This window comes from Arachis stenosperma, chromosome 5, assembly GCF_014773155.1.
Source record: "Arachis stenosperma cultivar V10309 chromosome 5, arast.V10309.gnm1.PFL2, whole genome shotgun sequence".
NCBI classification, from domain to species: domain Eukaryota; kingdom Viridiplantae; phylum Streptophyta; class Magnoliopsida; order Fabales; family Fabaceae; genus Arachis; species Arachis stenosperma.
In genome coordinates, this window is record NC_080381.1 from 42,353,546 (window position 1) to 42,379,953 (window position 26,408).

General features: G+C 34.9%; 1 protein-coding gene across 1 annotated transcript; it reads right to left on the reverse strand.

Moving 5' to 3' along the window:
- Positions 1–14,222: 14,222 nt before the first annotated feature.
- LOC130980741 (pectate lyase-like) lies at positions 14,223–17,848 on the reverse strand. The gene is made up of 4 exons (XM_057904390.1): positions 17,622–17,848; positions 16,604–17,264; positions 16,290–16,532; positions 14,223–14,444 (listed from the first exon to the last, which is right to left on the reverse strand). The coding sequence occupies exons 1-4, from the start codon at positions 17,846–17,848 to the stop codon at positions 14,223–14,225; spliced, it is 1,353 nt and encodes a 450-aa protein (XP_057760373.1).
- Positions 17,849–26,408: the final 8,560 nt, after the last annotated feature.

Genomic DNA, 26,408 nt, shown 5'->3' on the forward strand with positions numbered 1-26,408 from the left:
ACATTAAAGAAGCGCTTGTTGGGAGGCAACCCAATGTTTTATAGTTAACTATTTTCTTTTGTTATTTTATCTTTTTTGTAGGTTGAGGATCATAAGAAGTCACAAAAACAATGAAAAAAGCAAAAACAGAATGAAAAACAGGAAGAAAAACAGCACACCCTGGAGGAGAAGAAGCTGGCGTTCAAACGCCAGTAATGCTAGCTGTTGGGCGTTTAACGCCCAGTCTGGCACCATTCTGGGCGTTTAACGCCAGAAAGGGGCACCAGACTGGCGTTAAACGCCAGAAAAGGGCAACAACCTGGCGTTAAACGTCAGGAATCGGCACCGCCCGGCGTTTAACGCCAGAAATGGCTCAAAACGTGATTTTGAGCAACAATTGGTGCAGGGATGACTTTTCCTTGACACCACAGGATCTGTGGACCCCACAGGACCCCACCATCACTCTCTCTCTTCTTCCCCCATTCACCAATCACCTCAATACCTCTTCCCCAAAAACCCTTCACCTATCAAATTCCATCTTTCTCTTCACCACTCACATCCATCCTTCATAAATCCCCACCAACCTCACCCTTCAAATTCAAACCACTTTCCCTCCCAAAACCCACCCCTAATGGCCGAACCTTTACCCCCCTCTCTCCTATAAATACCCTTCTTCAACTCTTCATTTTCACACAACCTAAACACCCTTTCTTACCCTTCTTGGCCGAACACACTACCATCTCCCTCTTCCTCATTTCTTCTTCTTCTACTCTCTTCTTTCTTCTTTTGCTCGAGGACGAGCAAACATTTTAAGTTTGGTGTGGTAAAAGCGTTGCTTTTTCGTTTTTCCATAACCATTTATGGCATCCAAGGCCGGAGAAACCTCTAAAAAGAGGAAAGGGAAGGCAAAAGCTTCCACCTCCGAGTCATGGGAGATGGATAGATTCCTCTCAAGGGTGCATCAAGACCACTTCTATGAAGTTGTGGCCTTGAAGAAGGTGATCCCCGAGGTCCCCTTTTCACTCAAAAAGGGTGAATATCCGGAGATCCGCCATGAGATCCGAAGAAGAGGTTGGGAAGTACTTACCAACCCCATTCAACAAGTCGGAATCTTGATGGTTCAAGAGTTCTATGCCAATGCATGGATCACCAAGAACCATGACCAAAGTGTGAACCCGAATCCAAAGAATTATCTCACTATGGTTCGGGGGAAATACTTGGATTTTAGTCCGGAGAGTGTGAGGGTGGCGTTCAACTTGCCTATGATGCAAGGAGATGAGCATCCTTACACTAGAAGGGTCAACTTTGATCAAAGGTTGGACCAAGTCCTCACAATCATATGTGAAGAGGGCGCACAATGGAAGCAAGATTCAAGAGGAAAGCCGGTTCAATTGAGAAGGCATGACCTCAAGCCCGTGGCTAGAGGATGGTTAGAGTTCATACAACGCTCAATCATTCCCACTAGCAACCGGTCCGAAGTTACCATAGACCGGGCTATCATGATCCATAGCATCATGATTGGAGAAGAAGTGGAAGTTCATAAGGTTATAGCCCAAGAACTCTACAAGGTGGCGGACAAGACCTCCACTTTGGCAAGGTTAGCCTTTCCTCATCTCATCTGTCACCTCTGTTATTCAGTTGGAGTTGACATAGAAGGAGATACCCCCATTGATGAGGACAAGCCCATCACCAAGAAAAAGGATGGAGTACACAAGAGACCCCTCTCATCAAGAGATCCCTGAGATACCTCAAGGGATGCACTTTCCTCCACAAAACTACTGGGAGCAACTGAACACCTCCCTAGGAGAGTTGAGTTCCAATATGGGACAACTAAGGGTGGAGCATCAAGAACACTCCATTCTCCTCCATGAAATTAGAGAAGACCAAAGAATCATGAGGGAGGAGCAACAAAGACAAGGAAGAGACATTGAGGAGCTCAAGCACTCCATAGGACCTTCAAGAGGAAGGAAGAGCCGCCTTCACTAAGGTGGACCCGTTCCTTGATTTCCTTGTTCTTTATTCTTCTGTTTTTCGATCTTTATGCTTATGTTATCTATGTTTGTGTCTTGTGATCATTAGTGTCTTAGTGTCTATGCCTTAAAGTTATGAATGTCCTAAGAATCCATCACCTTTCTTGAAAAAAAAAAAACGTGCTTAATTGAAAAGGAAAGAATAGCATGAATTCTGAATTTTATAATAGTTTAATTATTTTGATGTGGTGGCAACACCTTTGTTCTCTGAATGTATGCTTGAACAGTGCATATGTCTTTTGAATTTGTGGTTCATGAATGTTGGCTCTTGAAAGAATGATGAAAAAGGAGACATGTTATTGAGGATCTGAAAAATAAAAAAAAATGATTCTTGAAGCAAGAAAGAAAGCAAGCAAACGAAAAAAAAAAATTCGAAAAAAAAAAATTCGAAAAAAAAAAAGAAAGAAAGAAATAAAGTTGTGATCCAAGGCAATAAGAGTGTGCTTAAGAACCCTGGACACCTCTAATTGGGGACTTTAGCAAAGCTGAGTCACAATCTGAAAAGGTTCACCCAATTATGTGTCTGTGGCATGTATGTATCCGGTGGTAATACTGGAAGACAGAGTGCTTTGGGCCACAGCCAAGACTCAATAAATAGCTATGTTCAAGAATCATCATACTTCACTAGGAGAATCATTAACACTATCTGGATTCTGAGTTCCTAAAGAAGCCAATCATTCTGAATTACAAGGGATAGAGTGAGATGCCAAAACTATTCAGAGACAAAAAGTTAAAAGCCCCGCTCATCTAATTGATACTGATCTTCATAGATGTTTTTGGAGTTCATTGCATATTCTCTTCTTTTTATCTTATTTGACTTTCAGTTGCTTGGGGACAAGCAACAATTTAAGTTTGGTGTTGTGATGAGCGGATAATTTATACACTTTTTGGCATTATTTTTAGTATGTTTTTAGTATGATCTAGTTAGTTTTTAGTATATTTTTATTAGTTTTTAGTTAAAATTCACTTTTCTGGACTTTACTATGAGTTTGTGTGTTTTTCTGTGATTTCAGGTATTTTCTGGCTGAAATTGAGGGACCTGAGCAAAAATCTGATCCAGAGACTCAAAAGGACTGCAGATGCTGTTGGATTCTGACCTCCCTGCACTCGAAGTGCATTTTCTGGAGCTACAGAAGCCCAATTGGCGCGCTCTCAACGGCGTTGGAAAGTAGACATCCTGGGCTTTCCAGTAATATATAATAGTCCATACTTTGCCCAAGATTTGATGGCCCAAACCGGCGTTCAAAGTCACCTCAAGAAATCCCAGCGTTAAACGCTGGAACTGGCACCCAAATGGGAGTTAAATGCCCAAACTGGCACCAAAGCTGGCGTTTAACTCCAAGAAGAGTCTCTACACGAAAAATGCTTCATTGCTCAGCCCAAGCACACACCAAAGGGGCCCGGAAGTGGATTTTTATGTCATTTACTCATTTCTGTACACCTTAGGCTACTAGTTTTCTATAAGTAGGACCTTTTACTATTGTATTAGATATCTTCGAATCTTCGGATCTTTGGAACTTTTTTCTTTAGATCTTTTGATCACTTTGGGAGGCTGGCCATTCGGCCATGCCTAGACCCTGTTCTTATGTATTTTCAACGGTGGAGTTTCTACACACCATAGATTAAGGTGTGGAGCTCTGCTGTACCTCGAGTATTAATGCAATTACTATTGTTCTTCCCTTCAATTCCTCTTGTTCTTTATCCAAGATATCACTTGTTCTTCAACATGATGAAGGTGATGATTGACGCCCATCACCATTCTCACTCATGAACAAGGTGACTGACAACCATTCTTGTTCTACAAGCATCTGAGGCTTAGTGAATATCTCTTGGATTCTTTAAAAGGAATCTTCGTGGTATAGGCAGGACTTGATGGCAGCATTCAAGAGAATCCGGAAGGTCTAACCTTGTCTGTGGTATTCTGAGTAGGATTCAATGACTGAATGACTGTGACGTGCTTCAAACCTGTAACCTACTGGGCGTTAGTGACAGACGCAAAAGAGTGATTCTATTCCGGTAGGGGAGGGAACCAAACCGGTGATTGGCAGTACTGTGACAGAGTGCGTGCATTAGCTTTCACTGCGCGGATGGGAGGTAGCTGCTGACAACAGTGAGACCCTACACGAGCTTGCCATGGAAAGGAGTAAGAAGGATTGGATGAAGGCAGTAGGAAAGCAGAGAGACGGAAGGGAAGGCATCTTCATACGCTTGTCTGAAGCTCTTACACCAGTGATATACATAAGTATCACTATCCTTATCTTTATATTATTTTCGTTCATCATCATATACAATTGAGTTTGCCTGACTAAGATTTACAAGATGACCATAGCTTGCTTCAATGCTAACAATCTCCGTGGGATCGACCCTTACTCGCGTAAGGTATTACTTGGACGACCCAGTGCACTTGCTGGTTAGTTGTGCGAAGTTGTGTAATGCCATGGTATTGAGCCACCAAGTTTTTGGAGCCATTACCGGGGATTATGAGAGTTGTGAAAAAGTATTGTTCACAATTTCGCGCACCATAATACTGATCAACTGCATCTCTACCAATAGGCCCGAAACTTCCTCTTGCAATAATTTCAGCACCTTTATCTATAACATCATTGACAAGGCCTTCAAGTTTTTCAGAATGCTCATGCATGCATAGAGCTCCAATGCAACATGTTCATGAACAAACCACATTGAAAGCAGCAAAGGCATAAAGCCTATATATGCCTCAAAGAACTGTCATTGTTTTGCCATGATAATTTCATTATATTATGAGCTTAGAAGATATTTTTCGCTTTTTCATAAAATATATATAATCAAGGAAACCATCAGGAAACTACCAATTAAGAACCATGGAACTATGAAAGTGTTGTGATTATAAAGTACAAGACTCATTAGAACAAAAATGAAGTGTTAAAAAACTGAAAGAAGGACACCATCAAAACATTTCAAATTTCTAGACAGATTTCTGGACTTAAACAATTTTGTTTACCATCATATACAAATAAACTCAAGTGATGAGTAACATAATGAAAAATGAGTAGCAATTCAATTAAGTAGGGCCCTTCTATGGCAGTAGGGTGGTACTAAAAAAAATCTTTCAAGTGATTACAACACAAGCAATGAATCTTTGGCTCAACATGAACAATATAAAGCTAAAAATATACAAACCTGAAAAATGACAATAGCTGCTTAAACACATCTTCTAGTTTAGAGATATCTTCAGCAATCAAATTATTTTCATTGAATACAATGGAATCACTAACTGTAAAGTCCATTCTACTGCCAAAACACTCAATGCTGCTTCTCAGTCTCGCACTTCCTTCATGCTTGCTTTGCAAGTCTTGATGCCCTTTATGTATTTCTGCCTCTGCCTGCATATATATTGGTCCTTTCATAAGAGAACTTTCTCAGAAGTCAAGTCATATATATATATATATATATATATATATATATATATATATATATATTGGTCCCTTCCTGTATTTTAACTTGTCAATTTAAAAAGGATCATAAAAGAAATGTGTATAAGAAACATATATATTTATCAAATCTTACAAAACAGAAGTCCCTTAGCTTTCTTCTAGTTAAATCAGTTTTTAAGTTCAGTGGCTATGAACATTATTCCACTGCTCGTCTTCAAAAGCTCAGCTAAACAGAATCATTTTTCCCTGCCATTCATCCACTCACGTTTGTCATTGTTAAAGGTTTAATTTGTTAGAACTTGCAAACTTAAAGCTTTATGAGCTTCAATTTGAGGGACATGATATCAAATTTAGCTGTGGCTTCTAATTAAATTGATTGTTCACTTAGATAAATGGCAGAAGAATATAGAAACTTACTTGGCTACCCTTCTGCACAAGGCTGGCAATATCTTCCAAGATTGGCTTAGCAAGGTGCTCTAATTCGGCGGATTCCTCAGTAGAATCAAGTTCCCTCTCCTTTTCATCATTCAGCTGCAGTGGTAGAGTGCCACACACATCTGATTCTAGAGGTATATAATCCAAGTCAGAAGCCGAACTGGTTACGCTTTCAGTTCTAGCTAAGGGCAGCTTCCTAACAACACTAAGTATCCTTGTGATTTTGAGCAAGGTCTCTTTGGTATCTCTTGAAGTCTGATCCGGCACATCGAACCTAAAGAAACATTCTAGAGACACCACCAATTTGGCAAGTTCATCTTGGTACTGAAATTCATGTCCTTCCCAAATCTGTTTGGATTTGGATTCTCTAAAGTTTGAATTTCACTTTAGAGAGTAAAGTGTGATCTCTTACCATTTATTTTATAGGTGGGACCAAAAATAAATATGAGAGAGAAACCATTTAAGAATAGAAGATCACACTTTATCCTCTAAAGTACAAATTTAAAATTTAGAGGATCCAAATTCAACCTATTTCATGAATTAAAGAAAAAATCATACTAATCTAGAAACAATAACAGGGCTAGAGCTTATATGACAGAGCTTAATTGAATATGGTGATAGGATAATTTTGACTAACTGATGAATGGATTTTAGCCGGTATAGAAATTATCAAGTAACCAATCGTAGTATAGTCTAAACTGACACAAAATCCATCATCAAACAAATCAAATCAATAACCGAGAGTATTAGTCCTGAGTCGTTCTTCCCTAGGAATGCTACAAGGATGCATGTTATTGGTTAAATGGTCTTTTGTGGTTTGAAGAATGTGGCATAAAAGTGCTAACAAAGGTGAACAACAATCAATCAATATTAAAGGCCTTGGCCAAGGTTGAACATTGGAAGTTCCATCACTATAGCTTCCTTCAATTGTGATAACAATGGAGTATTGTTTCACTTTGTTAATCCCTAATCATAGAAGAAAGTCAAGTGAAAGTAACTAACTTGAGTCACAAGTCCTAGTCTTACCCTAGGAAAGTCTAGCTTTAGTGCACTCCAAGTCAATCAATTAGCAATTCTCAATTCTCAATCAACAATTGACATCCATTATTCAAGTGTCTCCAATGACTCAACCACTAGGCCAAGTGAGGGAATGCTACTCCATATCTAAAAGTTGGCATTTTCTCAAACATTTGGAGAGCAAGAATGAGAGACATAGTAGAATTGAAAAGTTAGAATCAAAGTAGTTTAATACAAGAGATTAACAACAATCAACAATGAATAATAATGAAAATAAGATCTCCAATGCATTAATAGAATCTAAAACAACAAAGTTAAATCTAAGATCTATCAGGATTGAACAATTACAAGCACTAATTGAGATTAGAGAAGATGATCTATAACATGAACAAAGCCAATTGAGAGTTGCAATAGATCTCACCAAGGAATGGTTGAAAATTGAGAAAATGAAGATGAACCCTAGAGAGAGGTTGGAGTCTCTCTCTCTACAAATGTAACTAACTAAAAATATCTCAGAAGGTGTAATAAAATGAGTGTACGGATGTGATTGTGTGTCAATCCCCTTCAATCCTTGGTTCTTATATGCAGTTTGGTGCCAAAGTTGGTTGCAGAAGCCCTCCAAAATCGCCAGGCACATGTTGCAATAACAGAATCACGTGCGGACTGCGACGCGTGCATGCACAATACGCGTACGCGTCCCTGGCCGATTTAGCGATGTGCGCACGAGCGCCTTGTGTGCGTGCGCGTCCTTTGCCGAGATCAATTCTTTGGCTTTTTGTGCTTCTCTCCACTTGCATGCTTCCTTCCTTGCTCCTTTGATCCATGCCTAGCCTATTTTAACCTGAGATTACTAGCAAACACATCAAGGCATCTTATGGAATCAAGGATGAATTAAAATTATCAAATTAAAGGCTTAAAAAGTATGTTTTTACATTCAAGCATAAATATAGGAGAGATTACAAAATCATGTTAATTCATTGGTTAAACGTGACAAAAGGTTGATAAAATGCTCTAAATTCAACACAGGATAAACCCTAAAAATGGGGTTTATCAACCTCCCCACACTTAAACCTTAGCATGTCCTCATGCTAAAATAAGAAGGAAACAAGGGGTATGATCTTTATTTGATGGAACTAACCATATGAGTCCTATCTAAATTCAACTACTAAAGTGAATGCAAATGCTTGATCAACATAATTCAACTTCCAAGAGAACATGTATAAGCATGAGAGCTAGAGCAATAGGAATCAAGTCCAAACCACAATTGTATTGAATTATCAAAAGAAATTCAAGCTTGCAAGAATATAGATAATGTGGGCGAACACATGTAATTGAACTTTTGAACCCTCACCGGATGTGTATCCGCTCTATTCACTCAAGTGTTTAAGGGTTAATTCACTCAATTCTCTTCTAATCATGCTTTCCAAAATTTGATTTTCTTCTAACAATCAACACCTATTCAATGCATGCATATATTCATCATGAGGTCTTTCATTTAGGTTGTAATGGGGTTAGGGTCAAGGTAGGATCATTTATGGTTAAGTGGACTAGAGTTTAGATCTTTGATTAGTATAGACTTTCCCACCTAACCTATGCAATGACCTATACAAATTCAAACTATTCTAACTACCCATTCTTTATTTTCTTACATATTCATGCATTGTCTTTTCTTGGTTCACAACACCTATGCATTGATTCCTTCATTAAGCTTCACTTTGGGGCATTTTGTCCCCTTTGGTTGCTTTCTTTTTATTTTCTTTCTTTTTCTTCTCTTTTTTTCTATATTTCTTTTCTTTTGTTTTTTTTCTCATTTCATATTTTTTTTCTTTCATACTTTGTACAAGAACATCAATTGCATAAGGTCCTATACATTTAATCAATACATGAGTATGTATTCCTAATTCCTAAATATGGAAGTGTAACTACCCCTTTTATCTCTTCCAATGTTCCCAAGCCTCACCAACTTTGAATAATGAACACTCTCACTAGCCTAGGCTAATCAAAGATCCAAGCAAGGGACTTTTATTAGTTTTCCACCTTGGGCTTGTAATGTGCTAAACTGAGAATAAGTTGGTTAAGCGTAGGCTCAAAATTGGCTACAATGGGGAGTAAAAGGTAGGCTATTTGGGTAAGTGAGCTAATGAAATAATGGCCTCAATCATACAAATGTATGAATACAAGGAATAAATGGACATATAGAATCAAGCAAATCAAGGATCACAATCATAGAAAGAGAACAGTTGCACACAAGAATGCAAAGTAAGTGGTTATAAAATGTAACCACGTCAATAGGCTCAAATCTCACAATACATGCTTCACAAAGTATGAATTCAAGCAAGCTACAAAAATTTTTCAATCAACTGGGTTGTGCTCTCTAGATGGGTTCCTTGAAAAGTTCTATTATTTTGACTAAGCATTGTTGTGATTGAAAAGCTCCTTAGTTTACCCTTTCTATTTCCAATCAAAACAAATTTCATATGTAAAAAGGTTGACTACGTCTTAACAATTCCAAAATATTTTTTAATCACTACTACAAGCTACTAAGAAGATAACTATATAGAGAAAAATCTAACTAATATCTAACATCCAAAATAAAAGAGTATGCAACGACCAAAATGTGTCAAAAATATCTAACACAGTATATACAATAATATACAAAATAGGATAGCTAGGAGGATATAACTAGAAAATGCACCTAAAATGTTCACCGGTCCTCCAATGATGCCAACGGCAGCCTCCCCACACTTAAGATCAAGCATTGATGAGCGGATAATTTATACGCTTGTTGGCATTGTTTTTAGTATGTTTTTAGTATATTTTAGTTAGTTTTTATTATATTTTTATTAGTTTTTAGTTAAAATTCACTTTTCTGGACTTTACTATGAGTTTGTGTGTTTTTCTGTGATTTCAGGTATTTTCTGGCTGAAATTGAGGGACCTGAGCAAAAATCTGATTTAGAGGCTGAAAAGGACTGCAGATGCTGTTGGAAAGTAGACATCCTGGGCTTTCCAGCAATGTATAATAGTCCATACTTTGTCCGAGATTTGATGGCCCAAACAGGCGTTCCAAGTCAGCTCAAGAATTCTAGCGTTTAACGCCGGAAATGGCACAAGAATGGGAGTTAAACGCCCAAACTGGCACAAAAGCTGGCGTTTTACTCCAAGAAAAGTCTCTACACATAAAAGCTTCAATGCTTAGCCCAAGCACACACCAAGTGGGCCCGGAAGTGGATTTTTATGTCATTTACTCATCTTTGTAAACCCTAAGCTACTAGTTCTCTACAAATAGGACCTTTTGCTATTGTATTAAGCATCTTTCAATCTTTCAATCTTTATATATTTTGATCATGTTTTTATGATTGAACCCTCTTTGGGAGGCTGGCCTCACGGCCATGCCTAAACCTTGTTCTTATGTATTTTCAACGGTGGAGTTTCTACACACCATAGATTAAGGTGTGGAGCTCTGCTGTACCTCGAGTATTAATGCAATTACTATTGTTCTTCTATTCAATTCAGCTTATTCTTATTCTAAGATATCACTTGTTCCTCAACTTGATGAATGTGATGATCCGTGACACTCATCATCATTCTCACCTATGAACATGTGCCTGACAACTACCTCCGTTCAACCTTAGATTGAGTGGATATCTCTTGGATCCCTTAATCGGAATCTTCGTGGTATAAGCTAGAATTGATGGCGGCATTCAAGAGAATCCGGAAGGCTAAACCTTGTCTGTGGTATTCTGAGTAGGATTCAGGGATTGAATGACTGTGACGAGCTTCAAACTCGCGATTGTGGGGCGTTAGTGACAGACGCAAAAGAATCACTGGATTCTATTCCGACATGATCGAGAACCGACAGATGAATAGCCGTGCTGTGACAGAGCGCGTTGAACATTTTCACTGAGAGGACGGGACTGTAGCCATTGACAACGATGATGCCCAACATATAGCTTGCCATGGAAAGGAGTAAGAAGGATTAGATGAAGACAGTAGGAAAGCAGAGAGACGGAAGGGACAAAGCATCTCCATACGCTTATCTGAAATTCTCACCAATGAATTACATAAGTATCTCTATCTTTATTTTATGGTTTATTTATCTTTTAATCATTAATCCTCCATAACCATTTGAATCCGCCTGACTGAGATTTACAAGATGACCATAGCTTGCTTCATACAAACAATCTCCGTGGGATCGACCTTTACTCGCGTAAGGTTTATTACTTGGACGACCCAGTGCACTTGCTGGTTAGTTGTGCGAAGTTGTGATAAAGAGTTAAGATTGCAATTGAGCATACCATGTTGATGGCGCCATTGATGATCACAATTTCGTGCACCAAGCATCATCCCCGATGCTAATCCTGAGGGTCAGGAAGAGGGACACCAGTTGGTACTGGCTCTGGCTGGGGCTGCTGTGTCTGAGACAAGAGTAGGTTCTGGTGTTCTCTTCCTCTTTCTGGAAGATGGTACTTTCCTCTTTTCTTTGTTCGACATCCTGAAAGTAGAATATGGTAGAATATAAGCAGTTAAACAAGTAATATGAAGCAAATAGAAGCATATTCAGGATGCAAGATGGATGGCAAGTAATCATGTTGTGAACTTGAAATAGAAAACTTGGTTTGCAAGTAAGCCTAGAAAAATGGAAACATAAACCAAGAATTCAGGATTCCAACCAATGTGACACAATTCTCAAAGATTAGGCATATTCATCATCATACCTTAAGAGAATGGTTAAAAGGTCAAGTGTAAGTAAAAGTAAAGTTAGTGGTTAAAGAAATCAGTGAGTTAGAAAAGTGAAGTTGGTAATTAGTGGTATGATGGAAAATTGCCTAATGGGGGAGAGAATTGCAAGTTATGCGCAACGGTCATGTTCACAAGCATGAAAATATAGAAATGCCAAAAATGGACTTCCCAATAATTGGTGTGACAAACAGTAAAGTGCAATTGTGTAACTATGAGAAGTTAAAAATGATGTTAAGTTGCAAGGAGTTACACAATCAAAGCATACTAATTATTGTGAGCTAATCACGGGAATCAACATAGGAACGGAAAAACTGGCCCAAAAGTCTTGGGTATTTAACTTGGTGCGAGCTAGGCAAAGGTTGAAGTATAAATGCCAAGTTCAATCCCTGCTCAAGAATTTAGAATTGAGATGGTTTTAGGAAAAATTGGGCAGCATTCCGGCTTAAAATTGGACGTCACCGGATAGCCAAACAAACAAGAAGCGATTCCAAAAGCATCGCTCAAGTACCAATCATATAATCAAGCAAGCATGGGAGAATCTTCAACAAGCATAGCAGCAGAATAGGTACAACATGGCAAGACATGATCAAACCACTCAGCAATTAAGCAATATGCACACAAACATGTAAACGAATACGACGCACTTTTAATGCAGTCTCATTATACGACCTTAGAACAGTAACCACAGCCAAATCAATGATCATCAACGACTTCAGGAGCCTCCAATTTTCCAGATTCAGGCCAAATCAAATGCAGAATTTTCACTACTCAGCAACAATTCAGCAAAGCTAGCAGCAAAAAATTTAATAATCACATATCTTCAATTTTGGAATTCAGATTCAGAATATAAAATTGCAGAATTAGAGTCTACAACAGCAAAAGCTTCAGAATCAGCAAGGAATCCAAAACTTACAGAAGAAGTTCACATCAAAGGAGAAGAAGGAGACTCATCAGATTTTAATTTTACATTTTAACCTCAACAACAAACAAAATCAACAGAGCTGGCAGATCGAGCAATAATTCAGCATTTATCTTTGTCTATTTATGCAGAAAACGAAGAAGAAGCAACAGATTTAGCTGAAGAAGAAGAATTAGCTTTCAATTTTGAATTTCAACCAGTATAATCAAGAGCAATTTCAATTCGAGCAGGATTCCAAAATTCAATTCCAAAACTGCAATCAAAATTACCTCTCATTCCAGAACACACAAGAGAAGAACACATGGATCTACATTTGGCGCATTTGGAGGAAACGGCTCGGGCCGAGCTGAGGAGGAAGTTGCCATCCAGGGCGGCGGAGTAGCAGCGGAGGGGTTGAATCGCTCACCGCCAAAGCTACCTTACTCATTTACAAAGGCTGTGGTTGGCTGGGCGACAGCCAGCGGCGCCGTCAAAAAGTTGGAGGGAGATGACACCGTGCATGAAGGAGGTGGATGGGCCCAGAGCGGTGAGAACGACGACAACGCGACTACCTCCACGACCACCAGAGGCAGAGATCTTCCCTGAAAAATGTGGGCAGTGATTTCTGAACCGGTGGATGAGGATAACCAGCGAATGGCCGTTGCTGAGGTCAGTGATGAGATTGTGCGACGCTAGCGGCGGCGGCAGCAGTAAAAGAAGCTCGTGGACGGTGAGAGAGCATGGATGGAGAGAGTGTGGACGGAGAGAGGAAGAAGCTCTTCACTTGTGCGGAGGATGGATGGAGCTCGAGAGACTAGGGTGTAAGTTAGGGTTAGCTCAATGTTTTCGACGGAAAATTTTTAATTACAGACGAATTTTTCTGTCTGTAATGATTTACTAAAACACAGCGTTTTGTTTATTTAATTATAGACGAATTTTTCGTCTGTAACCATTTTCTATGAAAAAAAATTAATTTTACCGACAGAATTATCGACGGATTTTGTTTTCTGTCTGTAATTTATGTTAATTCATTTTTTTTATCTTTTGACAAAAAATTTTTTCCGAAATTCCGTTTGTATTTTCGTGGGATAAAATCCATTAGAAATATCCGTCTGTAATAACTAATTTTCTAGTAATGTCCTAAATTTTACTCGTAACTACTCTAAGATACTTTTTACTATTTTAGAAGAATTACGCTGATTTGAATTTCTTATTGCATGTATCTCGTATTTAAGTCAATGAGCGACAATAGTAATAGAAATTCCAGCATATGGCATATGCTTTTTGAAGCGCTAAGTTTTTTTTTTTTTTTTTTTTTTTGGGATGTCCGAAGCGAAACTAATTTGATTAACAGTAGGATTATATTTAATTATTTATGGATTTAGATTCTCTAAATTTTGAATTTTACTTTAGAAGGTAAAGTATGATCTATCACCATTTATTTTATAGGTGAGACCAAAAGAAAACATGAGAGAAAAAATATTCAATGGTAAGAGATCTCACTTTATTCTCTAAAGTGAAAATATAAAATTTAGAGAATCCAAATTCATTATTTATATAGTATAAAAATAATTTGGAGACGAAGAACCAAAAATAAAATGAAGCTAGCTCTGAAGCCTTTATTGTTGTTTTCCAAATTTATGATGAAGCATACAAGAAAGTTAAAATGGAGCATCATCTGAATACATGATTTTCACAGATGGTAAGGTTAACAAGGTCGACCATACCTACACCTAAGCGCCCCAGCAAATTCTGTTAGGGAACTCACAAATCTGCCAGGTATTGCTTTCAAGATGTCTTCAGGTTTGAATAGGTGACTTAGCACTAGATCAGGTCCAGATTCCTTAAAAAATGCTCCATTAATAAATTCATCGTTGATTGATTTCCATTGCCATAAATTTAGCCCAACTAGTCCGTTCCTCTTTGTTACCTTCATCAATTATCCAACAAAATGTTTTGTTATGTAGTAAAAAATCAAATATATAATTAGTAAACAATGATATATGATTAATAAAATTTATTATTTTTTATTAATATTTTAAATTTTAAATCTTAAATTATAAATTCTACTCTTAATAGTATAAAAATAAAATGTTAGTTTAAAATATCGACTAATATTAATAAAAAATATTAGTCTCCTAACATTTTTCAATAATAAAGCTGCTTCAACTTCTCTCCTTTTCTCATTTGAAACCCGTTAACTAACAGATTTTTTAAAATAAATAATTGAATATTTTATTTATAAATATATTTAATTATGAAAGTGTTTACGAATTTACACCTTGTTATGAGAGTATTCAAAAGGTTGATATTTTAAAAATAAATTGTTGTAAATTAATAATTGGAATAGGCAGCAAGAGTAAACTACTTAATACAAATGCTTGTATAACATTAAATTATTCATAAAACTACATTTAGTATGCGATTTAAGAGCGAGAGACAGCGAAAGTATGTGTAATACTAGCAAAATAAGTATTTATTTGTTTTTTTTAAATAAAATACTTTTATAAAATTTTATGCATGTTGAATACATATTTTAAAAAATTATTTTTATAAAAAAAATTATTTATTCTTTTAAAAAGTTAAGAATATCTTACTTTTCTAAAAAGTAGAAGCAAGAAAATTTTTTAACTAGTTTTTACTAAAATATCCATGATTATAGTAAATAATTACAATTATACCCATAATCCTATTTTTTAAAATATTATTTTTTTCCTTCACATTTATATCTATATAATATATTCCCCCAAGATTTTTTACGTTTATCAACATTTTAATTTAGAATAAAAACAAGCTACGTTCCACTGGTAACACATCTTCCAAGTACAAAGACAAACACACATATAATTGAACTATATTTTTCAAATGTTTTTTCTTTATTTGAAATAAAAAATATTGTACATTTTTCACATATTCATGATAAGTCTTACCACAAAGAAAGTGAATACTGTTTACAAGCTTATGAAAGTAAGAAAAGAGAGAAAAAAAAACAAAGCTGAGAGAAAACATTATTGACTAAGAATTTTTTTAACATGTTTTTTTTTTTATGTAATGTAACTAAAAAAAATGTACTTTCCTATTCATCCAAATAAAAAAAAACTATTTTTAATATTTAAAATTTCTTTTTGAAAAATCGGATAAAATGTGACATAGTTTTTCTTATCAAAAGAATTTTTTTTTAAAATAATAAAAATAAATATTTTTTTCAAAAGCAAATTCAAATGGATCCTAAGTGCTTTCTCAATACTAAGTTTTTTTTTCAAATAAAAAATATATTTTATCTATTTTTTTCAATCTTAGCCTAATATAAAAAATTTTCAAAAACAACACAAAAAATTTGTCAAAAATAACACTAAAAGTTCTTAAAACCAACACAAATTTTTGGAAAATAATGTCAAAATTATAATGAAACAACTGAAATCTTGTACAAATAACACATAATATGATGAAGTGAAGAAATAAGTAGAAAAGTGCCAAAAGGAAGAAGATATGTAGGAGTAGAAGAAAAGTGTTGAGAGGGAATAAAAGAACGAAATAAGAAAACTGCAAAAGAAGAAGACTAATAAAAACAGAATAAGGAGAAGAAGATGCAGGAGAATAAGGAGGACGAGGGAAAAAGAAAGAAAGAAAAAGCTTAATAAGGTGAAAAGGAATAAAAATAAGAGGAAGAAAAATATGGGTGATCGATGACTTAGTTGGGGATTTGTTTGAAAAAGAATATCTTGACCTAAAATTGCTGTAAAATAATATATAAAATACTCATATAGTTGCATACCTCTTTAGCAGTGCTGTCATTAGAAGCCATAAATCGATTACCCTCACTAATAATGATAGGATGCATGCTACCCCCAATAGCATACATTTCCCAATGAGTATAGTCATTATTTACCAAATGGAAAAATCCAAATCTACACCTTGGCATTCTTTGCACTAATCTTTTACCAAAGTGGTTAAAGGCCACCGTGATTTGCATTATTTTATCATCGGGAGAAAAATCATTAGCACCAAAAAGCATGACCTACAAAATTGATCAACACAATAAACAAAAATTGAATGTTGAAGTGAAATTTAATGAAAGTGAATTATTACCTTATTATGGTCTGTAAAATGGCAATTGGAGATGGTAATTGCAGTGGAACCTCTAATAGCATCAATGAGACCATCAGTGCAATTTCTCATGGAAACATGGTCAATCCAAACATTGCTAGAAGCATAAATGCTAATTCCATCACCATCACTACGTGTCCTAATATGAGTCTTCTCTCCCTCACCGTACCTAATACGTCCACCAACACCGGGTTTAATGTCATATACCTTGATCCCATGGATGATTACATTTTGGGCGTAGTTAATAGTGATGCCACATCCCTTACTAATGTGAACATCAACTCCTCTTCCGTCAATGGTCTTGTCACTTGACACCAAGAGCTCCTGGGTCAGCTTAATGTTCATGTTACGTGAAAAGATTATCCACAAGGGTCTATCCCTAGTCACTGCATATCGCAGGGTACCTGGTTTTGGATTAACAATGTCGTCGTCGGAAGGATCCGTAACCGTATAAAACTCACCACCTTTTCCACCAATAGTATTTTTTCCAAAACCCAGAACACAAGTTGCAAGTTTTTGGCGATCTTTTTCCCAGTTAGGATCACATCTCCAACATCTATCAATGGGGTTCGTTGCCGTGCATGGAAGCCCTGCCTTTTTCCCTTTCAAGCTTCTCCTTGTGTTATTGTGCCCTTCTACGTCTCTGTACATCCAAGAATGGAAAAATAAAAAGTTTAGATTTTATTCTCAATTTTTATTGTTTTCTATTTTTATAAGAAATATATTAATTGGAAATGATAATATCACCCATAAACTAATAAATTTATGAGTTATACTATGTGTACACCAAAATCAACCACCAGTATAAAATATATATTAAAATATAAATATACATTAAAAATAAATTAAACCACACCTATATTTATATATAAATATATTGATGGCTGATTTTAGTATATAAATAAATATCTTTGTATATGTATGCATATGTAAAATGGTAATAAGACGACATGAAATTTATAATTTTGCAGAAACAATTGTTTAATATAAGAATACTCACTCCGCAATGATAGAAGTGAAGTTTTTAGAGACTTCATATGGGTTTGTAAAATATGCTTCTCGGTTGGTCTTTTCAGCTCTTGCTTCCATTTCCTGCCAAAGTTTTTCTTCTATGTCTGAAACTTGGAAATCATCTTCCGAATTCGTAGTATTCTCTAACGTATTGCCATTTAAGGTTGGCAAAATGAGAACAATACATAGTGAAATGAATAAATTGTATGCTTTCATCATTATATTTGTCTATTGATTTAAGACCTAAGGGCCTAGCGTTAAGCCTAATCTAAATTAAAAGAAAGAATCCTTGAGGAATACGAAAGGGTTCGTTACCCTAGAAGGGTCCCTCAATCATATTGAAGAAAGTATGCAGGTTATATACATGGCAAGATTACAAATCTTGACCAAAAAGGAATGCCAAGTTGGACAAATACATAATAATGGTTAATCTCTTTTTGCCGTTGAAGCGATTTAGGCTGAAACCTACCTATTATTAAATTTATTTTACTATAAAACTCTATATCCTAAAAATATATCAACTAAAAAGCTCTTGAATATTATTAGAACAAACAAAATGTCTCTCTTTTGTACAATAACGTTTAGCCAACTAGGTATCCAAGTAATAGTTTTCTTGTTCTTATTTTTTTGGCTTCTGCACGCGTCATCTACTTGACTGTGGTTTATTTTCTACCTTCTCTCGCTTTCTTTATATATTTTTATCTCCTCCCAGTTTTGCTGTTCCCCAACATACGATCATAAATAACATTAATCACCCATATACTAAGTCTTATGCGGCACATTACGTATACTCTAAAATACATGGCTTAATAAATGCATACCAAAATAACTAAAATGGGTGATCTCCTAGAATGTCTTTGTATTGCACCTCTCTAATTAATTTGATCAAATAATCAGTTCATTCAATCATTTAAATAAATATAAAAATTTTAAATTGTGTATACAACAATTTAAGTTAATCAAAAATTTAAATAAAATTCACATTCATAATAAATTAATATTTAGTCCGCCAGACAAAAAAAAAAAAAAAACAATTGTGGAAAAAAATACATACAAATATTGCACATACTTTAAACATAATGTATTTTCATCACGTAAATATGTGCATTTTAAGAACATAAGGTGTCTCTTCCTATGTTAAAAAGTCTGAGTATTGATATAGAAACTAAATAAGTATAATTTGAGTCTATAAGTATGTAGATTTTATTTGGTATTTATTTTGATATGATAATAAATTTATATGTATCGATACGATAAAAATATAGACAAATTAGAACATGATATGTAGATTATATTTTCTACATTAGTAATTTTTTTTTAAATATATATCATATCAATACTTTTACTAAACTATATTTATACTTTAATAAAAATAAAAAATATTTTTTATTTAATTTTACAAAAATACTTAAATATTTTTTTATATTAGACAAAAACTACACTAACGCTTTTAGTTTAGACAAAATTCAATTAACTTTAGTTTTATATTTTTAAATTTGAAACAATTTAAAAATTAAAAGTTTAAAACAAAAACATATATGAAAAATAAAAAAAAAATCAAAAACATTTTTTTATCTTTTTAGGGTTCAGTGTTCTTTCTCTTTGGGCAAAGAAAAAGAAGGTGTCTTCGTCTCCTCTATGTTCTTCTTTCTCCAAAGCTTTCTTTGTCTCGTCTCCACTATGTTCTTCTTTCTCTCAAGCTCTGTTCGTCTCGTCTCTGGCCAAGAAGAAGACGAAGATCTATTCGAATTGTCTACTCTCTATGCCTATTTGTTTCTGGCAAAGAAAAAGAACACAGTTCCTCCACGATTTCTATGTCAATTTTTTGTTCCTCTATGACCTCCCCATGTACGAGCTCAGCAATCCATGGAAGAAGTTTTTGCTGGTTGCCGGAGTCTCCACTGACAAGAACCTCGGTCTCTTTTACTTCAATGAAGGCGACGCCCAAACCTGCTCCGCCAGATTTCTACAGCCGACCCTCGCCTGCGTGATGGCTTCAAAATTATTCCCGTTTCACTCAACAAGGTTCTCCCTATCTCTCTCTCTCTGTTATTTGATTCACCTTATGATGTTTTACTGATTCATTTTATTATCTCTCTCTGTTATTTGATTCACCTTATGATGGTTTACTAATTCACTTTATTGAATTGCTTGGTAATAACTTTTATTGATGACCTTAATTCTATACATTAATCTAAACTTACTGTAGTTATACCTTTGTATGCTATGAATGATTGACTTTATTGAAAAATCCAACAATAAATTAGCATTTAGAAAATTGGTGGTCAATACTATCAAGTTTTTATGATTTTGTGCTTTTGAATCCAAATCATGCTCCTGTTGGGACAGTGAAATACTTTTATTCGTGTATAAAACATATGTCTATTTAGGGTGTTTTTTTATTATTCAGATTTGTCTAGAATAGGTTTTGTAAGTGTTTGAATGTTACATCTACTGCTTTAAAAGTTTTGTTATAGAGTAACACATAGTTCGGTGATAATAACGGTAATGCAAGAAAATAATTGCAGGACATTCCTTTGAATTCTAGTTTATATACACCCTTCTGAATTATTTTACATATGAATTTTAACATTCTCTAATTTGGATAACTTAATAAAGTAAAGTATAAATGGATGTGCTAAAGAGTTTTGCACATATTCTCTGCCCCTACGAATTCGTTTAGAATAAGCATTTTTGCTAAGGACTAAATTTTCTTATATGAAAACACTAAAATTTTCAATATTCTTTGTATTAAAAAACTGTAGAAGCAAATTAAAGTTTTAATAATTAAGAAGTTAAGAAATTATAAGTTTTCGTTTTGGCCAAAATATGTGCAGGAGGAGTGGATAGCTTCTTGAAAAGTAAAAGTTTGTATAATTGGGTGACTGAGTAGAGGTTCAAGTTCTTAAAAATTTTTAAATTATTTAGTAATTAATTGACGCCTGTGAGTTAACTGACAATTTGAATTGGTTAAAGTCAATTTATTGCTTAATTATATGCTAATTTTCTCCTTTTTCAATATGTTAATCTCATGTGCAAGATTTACACTTTATTATTCCTGATTATTTCATTTAAGTGGGACAGTGATACACCCTCTTTTTTATCAGCAGGTTAGTATTATGTACATTAGATTGCACATTCATGTATATTCGAATATGCTGAAAACCATGAGTAGACTGTTAATTGTTTTTTTATTAGGCATAATATATATATATATATATATATATATATATATATATATATATATATATATATATGTAGAGTGGTGGAATTACTTTGGCCCTTTACCAGAAATCTTGCCCCCACCTGCTGATGAGGGGTTCAAAATTTTCACCAAAAAATTTGACCAACAAGAAACAAGCATTCCCGCAGATCTCCAATTTTTCTCTACATTCTCACTAGCTTGGGTATTCTCATGGCAGTACAGGTATGGCAAACAGGAGCACCTAAAAGTATCACGTATGCTTCAAAGAAATGCCTATGTCAAATAGTGGTCTTAGTTCGATGCAACCATGGCTCATCCGGACACAGTTCGAAAATGGTTCAACGAACACCCTAAGTTCACCAAACCATTTGATCATAAAGCGTCAATATTTCTCAACCAGAAAGCCCAAATTGATGCAGCCCTCGCAGGAGCCCAATCAAAAGAAACTTTAGCAAAACATCTTCAGCAAATCAGGTAGATGATAGAAGAAGATAAAGCACACAAAGAAGATCCTACTTCGTCAGCAGAATCCTCAAGTGGTTATAATTAAAACAAAGACGATTGCTTTGGGATCAACCTAGGAGAAGATTAGATTCTAATCTCAAAATTTATGTAATTGCAAAAAATTAAAATTGTATCAACTTATACTGTAGAAATAGTACCGGTTAACATGACCTATACTGTAGAAACAGTAGAATCCTCAATTATAAAAGGAGGCCTTGTTCTCATTGTGAGGCACCCTTCAGTTTACACAATTATAGAGAGAAGTTAGAGAGAGAAGCTCTGAGAGTTTCCTTGTAAGCTCTCCAGCTCTTCTTCTTTCCTCTTCTTCTTTTTCAATCATTCAATAAAGTTTTATCCAGTTCTTCAATTACGTGCTTTTCATGTTTAGTTTTCTACATCTGCATATGTGTGTGGACTACTGCCACATCTAACTTCATACTAACCTGCATATGCGTGCGGACTACCGCCGCATCTAACTACATATTTACTTCCTTGTCTTTGCATCTGCATTCATTTAACTGGCATTTATCATATCACCTTCTTCCCCTTTTCCTCCTTGATCCGCTTCGAGCCATCTGGTATCGGAGCCTGATGGGAAGTAGGAATATTATTATTATCATTAAACTATCTCTGAGGTTCATGGATCTGGGAATTTATAATTTACTGTTCATGTTCTCAAATTCTGTACATATGAAATAATGCTTTGAATCTGAAAATACAGGTTGTTTAATCTTACACTTAAAAGGGCTGTAGCAGTAAGACCCTTGAGATTGGGCAGTAAGGCTAATTTGACGATGTCCTTGAAGGTGATAAGATCCGAACATAAGAATTCCTAGTGGCTATGGATTTAAGGGTTTATTATAAAAAAAAAGAGTTAAAATCCCCAGATTCAAAAATTTGAGTGATAGTTTAGTGATAATATATATGTTCTTTCTGATTATTTTGCAACCAAAATACTCTTGTTCAGGTGTCCACATAATCCCAATAAGAATATCCTATCGGGTCAAACGGTTGGGAAAATTTCTTAATACTATTTGGGTTTTTACCGAATTGAGTAGGGGTGAGTACTTTTAAGATTTGAATGGTTGAATGAGTTATGTTAGCGGTATCTTTGGGGTCTTTATAGTGTTTTATCGAGACCAAATCTGAATCCACTAATATGAATTCATAAAACTGTCTAGTTTTGTTTATAGTTGTTGGTCTAAAATAGAATCCTGATGGAAAGACTTTAGGGATTACCTTAAAAGATAATTTTTCCTAGAATTCAGGTTCCATTAAGAGGACAGATGAGAATTTGTTTTTTGAAATGTATGTAGATTGTTGTTCTGGTTGGGTGTTTAGGGGCTGGGTTTGAAGCAATTTGAGTTATTTTACTTGGGTAATTGTTTTACCTTTTGGGACATTACATATAGTTTTTTGGGCTGCTACTTGTGACAAAAATTTGGTTAGGTCTATTTCATCATCATTTGAGCTATCACATAGATCAGCCCAGGATTTTTTATGAAGTTTTGAAAGGCCTACATCTTGTAAGGCCAACAGGGTTTGGATTGGTAGGGCATAGTCTTCCTTTGTTTGTTTTGTTGTTTGGCTACTTGGGAGTTGAGTAGATGACTCAACTATATTTTTTGTGATCTAAGTAAATGACACAGTTGGTTCTTGGATTATTGGGGTAGGTTGTTGGGTAGATGACCCAGTTGGGGTGCTTGACCCTGATTTTTTAGTTGGCCCTGGTAGGGCTAGGCGAACGCCTCTACCTCTTACAGAGGCAAATGTTGCCTTTTTAGGCATCGTGTCCTTGCTTGTTTCCCTGCAAATATTCACGTGTGAGCAAGTCAGGGAGAGAGTTTGAGTTACCCTTGATGTGCTCAATATCGAAATCAAAAACACTTAAGATGGCTTGCCATCTGGAAAAATTTTGTTTTGATGCGAGGTTTTTAACATATTTTTGTAAAACTTCTTTAGCCGATTTGCCATCAGCTCGGACTAAAAATTTTTGATTGAGTAAATCAGACTGAAATTTTGTGATACACAAAATTATGGCTAAAATCTCTTTTTTCATGGTGGAATAAATTTGCTGAATACTATTCCAATGCTTTGATGTGAATGCAATGATACATTCTTTATCATGCAATTTTTGTTTTAAGATACCACCATATCCTATATCAGATGCATCTGTTTCAATAATTTTGAATTCATGAGGAATAGGTAGGTATAGACAAGGAAGATTGCGAACTTTGGTTTTAAGAAATCTGATGATCTCATAATGTTTGTCCGTCCATGGTGGAGGATTTTTCTTAAGTCTATCATGAAGAGGCTTAATAAGATTGTTAAAATTTGGGATGAAATTCGAGACATAATTAAGACATCCTAGGAACCTCTAGAGTTGAGGTTTGTCAAGGATATAGTTCGGGAATTTTTCTGCAAACAAAATTGATCGTTCGATTGGGGTTATTGTTCCTTGGGAAATCATATGACCAAGAAAATGGATTTTTGTTTGGAAAAGGACAATTTTTAATTTGGAGACAGCAAGTCTATTTTTCTGGATGATGTACATAAAAGTTTTAACATGTTTGAAATATTCTTCTAAAGTTTGAGAGAAGATTAAAACATCATCTATGTAAACGATTGCAAAGTTTGAATATGGGTTAAAAATATCGTTCATTATTTTTTAAAATTTAGATGGGAAATTTTTCAGATCAAACGGCATTACATTCCATTCATATTGACCGAATGGGACTGTAAATGCGGTTTTATATCTATCAGATTCTTTAATCTGGATTTGCCAAAAACTGGATTTCATATTAAATTTTGAAAAGATATTTGCTGTGTTTAACCTATTGAGTAAATCCTTTTTGTTTGGGATAGGATAACGAATCCACTGTAAAGCTTGATTCAAAGGTTCGTAATTGATAACAAGCCTGGGGGTTCCTCGTTCTATCTCAGCTTGCTTATTGACATAAAAAGTTGAGCAAGACCAAGGACTCTCACTAGGACGAATTATTCCTTTATCCAAAAGATCTTTAATCTATTTTTGACAATGCTGCAAAAGCTGCTCATTCATTTGAATGGGGCAGGCTTTTGTAGGGATTTTTTATTCTTTGAAACCTTTTTCATAGGGAAGATCAACAATGTGTTCTTTCTTTTTCCAGAAGGCATGAGGCAAATTAGAACAGATAGACTTTTCAATTTGATTTGAAAGATTTTTTATTTTATTTTGAATCCTTGGTTGAGAAAGTTGTGATTCAAGGGTTTTAAAAGAGATATTTTCTTTCAAAAAATAAATCTGTTTGGTTTTGGATTCAATTAGGTTTAGAGATTTCTGGGTTGGTGAGTCTAGAAATTCAAAGAAAGTCACCTGTCCTCCCACAAAAGAGGTAATTCCAGAAAAATCTACCAGGTATGGAAACAAAAGGATTATAAAAGGTGTCCCCAAGACTACATCATTTTTTATATCCTTTGCTATGATGAAATTGGTCGGAATCCTAAGATTATCTTTTTCAACAAAAGCATCATTTAATTTGAATTTGATATTTAGTCTTTCACCCGTTATCGAGCTAAGACGTTCAGTAGTCTTTTCAAAATACTTTGTGGGGATTAGACCTTCTTTAATACAATTTGAATCTACACTTAAGTCAAAAAGTGCTATGGTTTCAAGAACAAAATCTTTAACGACAATTCAGATATTAACACGTTATTTCATAAAAGAAAATATGTTTATTATTCTCAAGATTTCTTTTCCATCATTGTCGTTAGAAATTTTATTTTCTTGTTTTTCAGAAAACTCAGTTTGGTTTATAAGAGGATAAAGTTCTCCATTATCATATTCTTCTTCTTGCATTAACTGCGAGAGAATGAGTTGATGATTGTCTTGATTTTTTTTACTTCTTGGATTTCCCTTTTAAGGTTGTTGACCTCAGTATGGAGATCCTGAATGGTTATGGGGCGAAACATATTTTTCTAATTTCTTGAAAATAGGTTTGACATCATATTTATTACTAAGGACAAGGTTTTTGGGTTTCTTTTCTTTTTGTAAAGATTTTTTTAATTTCAAAAGAAAGTCTTTCTTTTGTTCTGGATCGCTAATAGCCTCTATAGCATCAAATAAGAGATCTTGATCTTTGGATAAAATATTAATTTTCTTAACATCAGAATCTGAGGATGATTCAATATCATCAACTTGGATATTATTGATATCATCCAAAGATTCTGGTCCAGAATCATCATCTGAACTTTCGATTAACAGATTGTTAATCTGTTCCTCAATCTGAGGATCAAGGTTCAGATTATTAATCTTTCCTTTTAACCTATAGTATTTGCTAACATGTCCTTGTTTTTTACATGTATAGCAAATAATGGGGTTTTTCTGGGGATACTTTTGGAAGTTCTTTTGAAAACTTATCTCATTCTTAGAGTTTTGAAAATTTTTTCTAAATCTCTTGAAACTCTTTTCAGGATTGGGTTTAAAAACTTTTTTATTGGATGGTCTTTTAAATTTCCTTGGATGGCAAGCAGAAAGACCAAATTGTTCACAGAAAGTTTCCAAATCAATACGATTTTGTGTTTTTTCTCGAGCAAGTTGCCGTTGGATTTTATCATCTTGACAAATCTTTAGAGCAACTTTTTGGATGAAAGAAATAAGTTGGCCATAACTTAACTCATCATAAGGTATTATCCCATCTGGAGTTAAGCTACGAATTTTGTCCCTTACTTTATCTCCCAGGGATTTGGGAAGTCTGATGAGCGGATAATTTATACACTTTTTGACATTGTTTTTACATAGTTTTTAGTATGTTTTAGTTACTTTTTAGTATATTTTTATTAGTTTTTATGTAAAAATTATATTTCTGGACTTTACTATAATTTTGTGTGTTTTTCTGTGATTTTAGGTATTTTCTGGCTGAAATTGAGGGACTTGAGCAAAAATCTAATTCAGAGGCTGAAAAAGGACTACAGATACTGTTGGATTCTGACCTCCCTGCACTCGAAGTGGATTTTCTTCAGCTACAGAAGCCCAATTTTTGCGCTCTAAATTGCGTTGGAAAGTAGACATCTTGGGCTTTCCAGCAA

Excerpts from the sequence above, each read along its gene's own strand:
- LOC130980741 (XM_057904390.1), bottom strand. The coding sequence starts at position 17,848 with ATGAAAGCATACAATTTATTCATTTCACTATGTATTGTTCTCATTTTG. Across the intron at positions 16,533-16,603 it reads ATTTTACAGACCATAATAAG|GTCATGCTTTTTGGTGCTAA; the intron begins GTAATAATTCAC and ends TCAATTTTGTAG. Across the intron at positions 14,445-16,289 it reads ATGACAGCACTGCTAAAGAG|GTAACAAAGAGGAACGGACT; the intron begins GTATGCAACTAT and ends TAATTGATGAAG.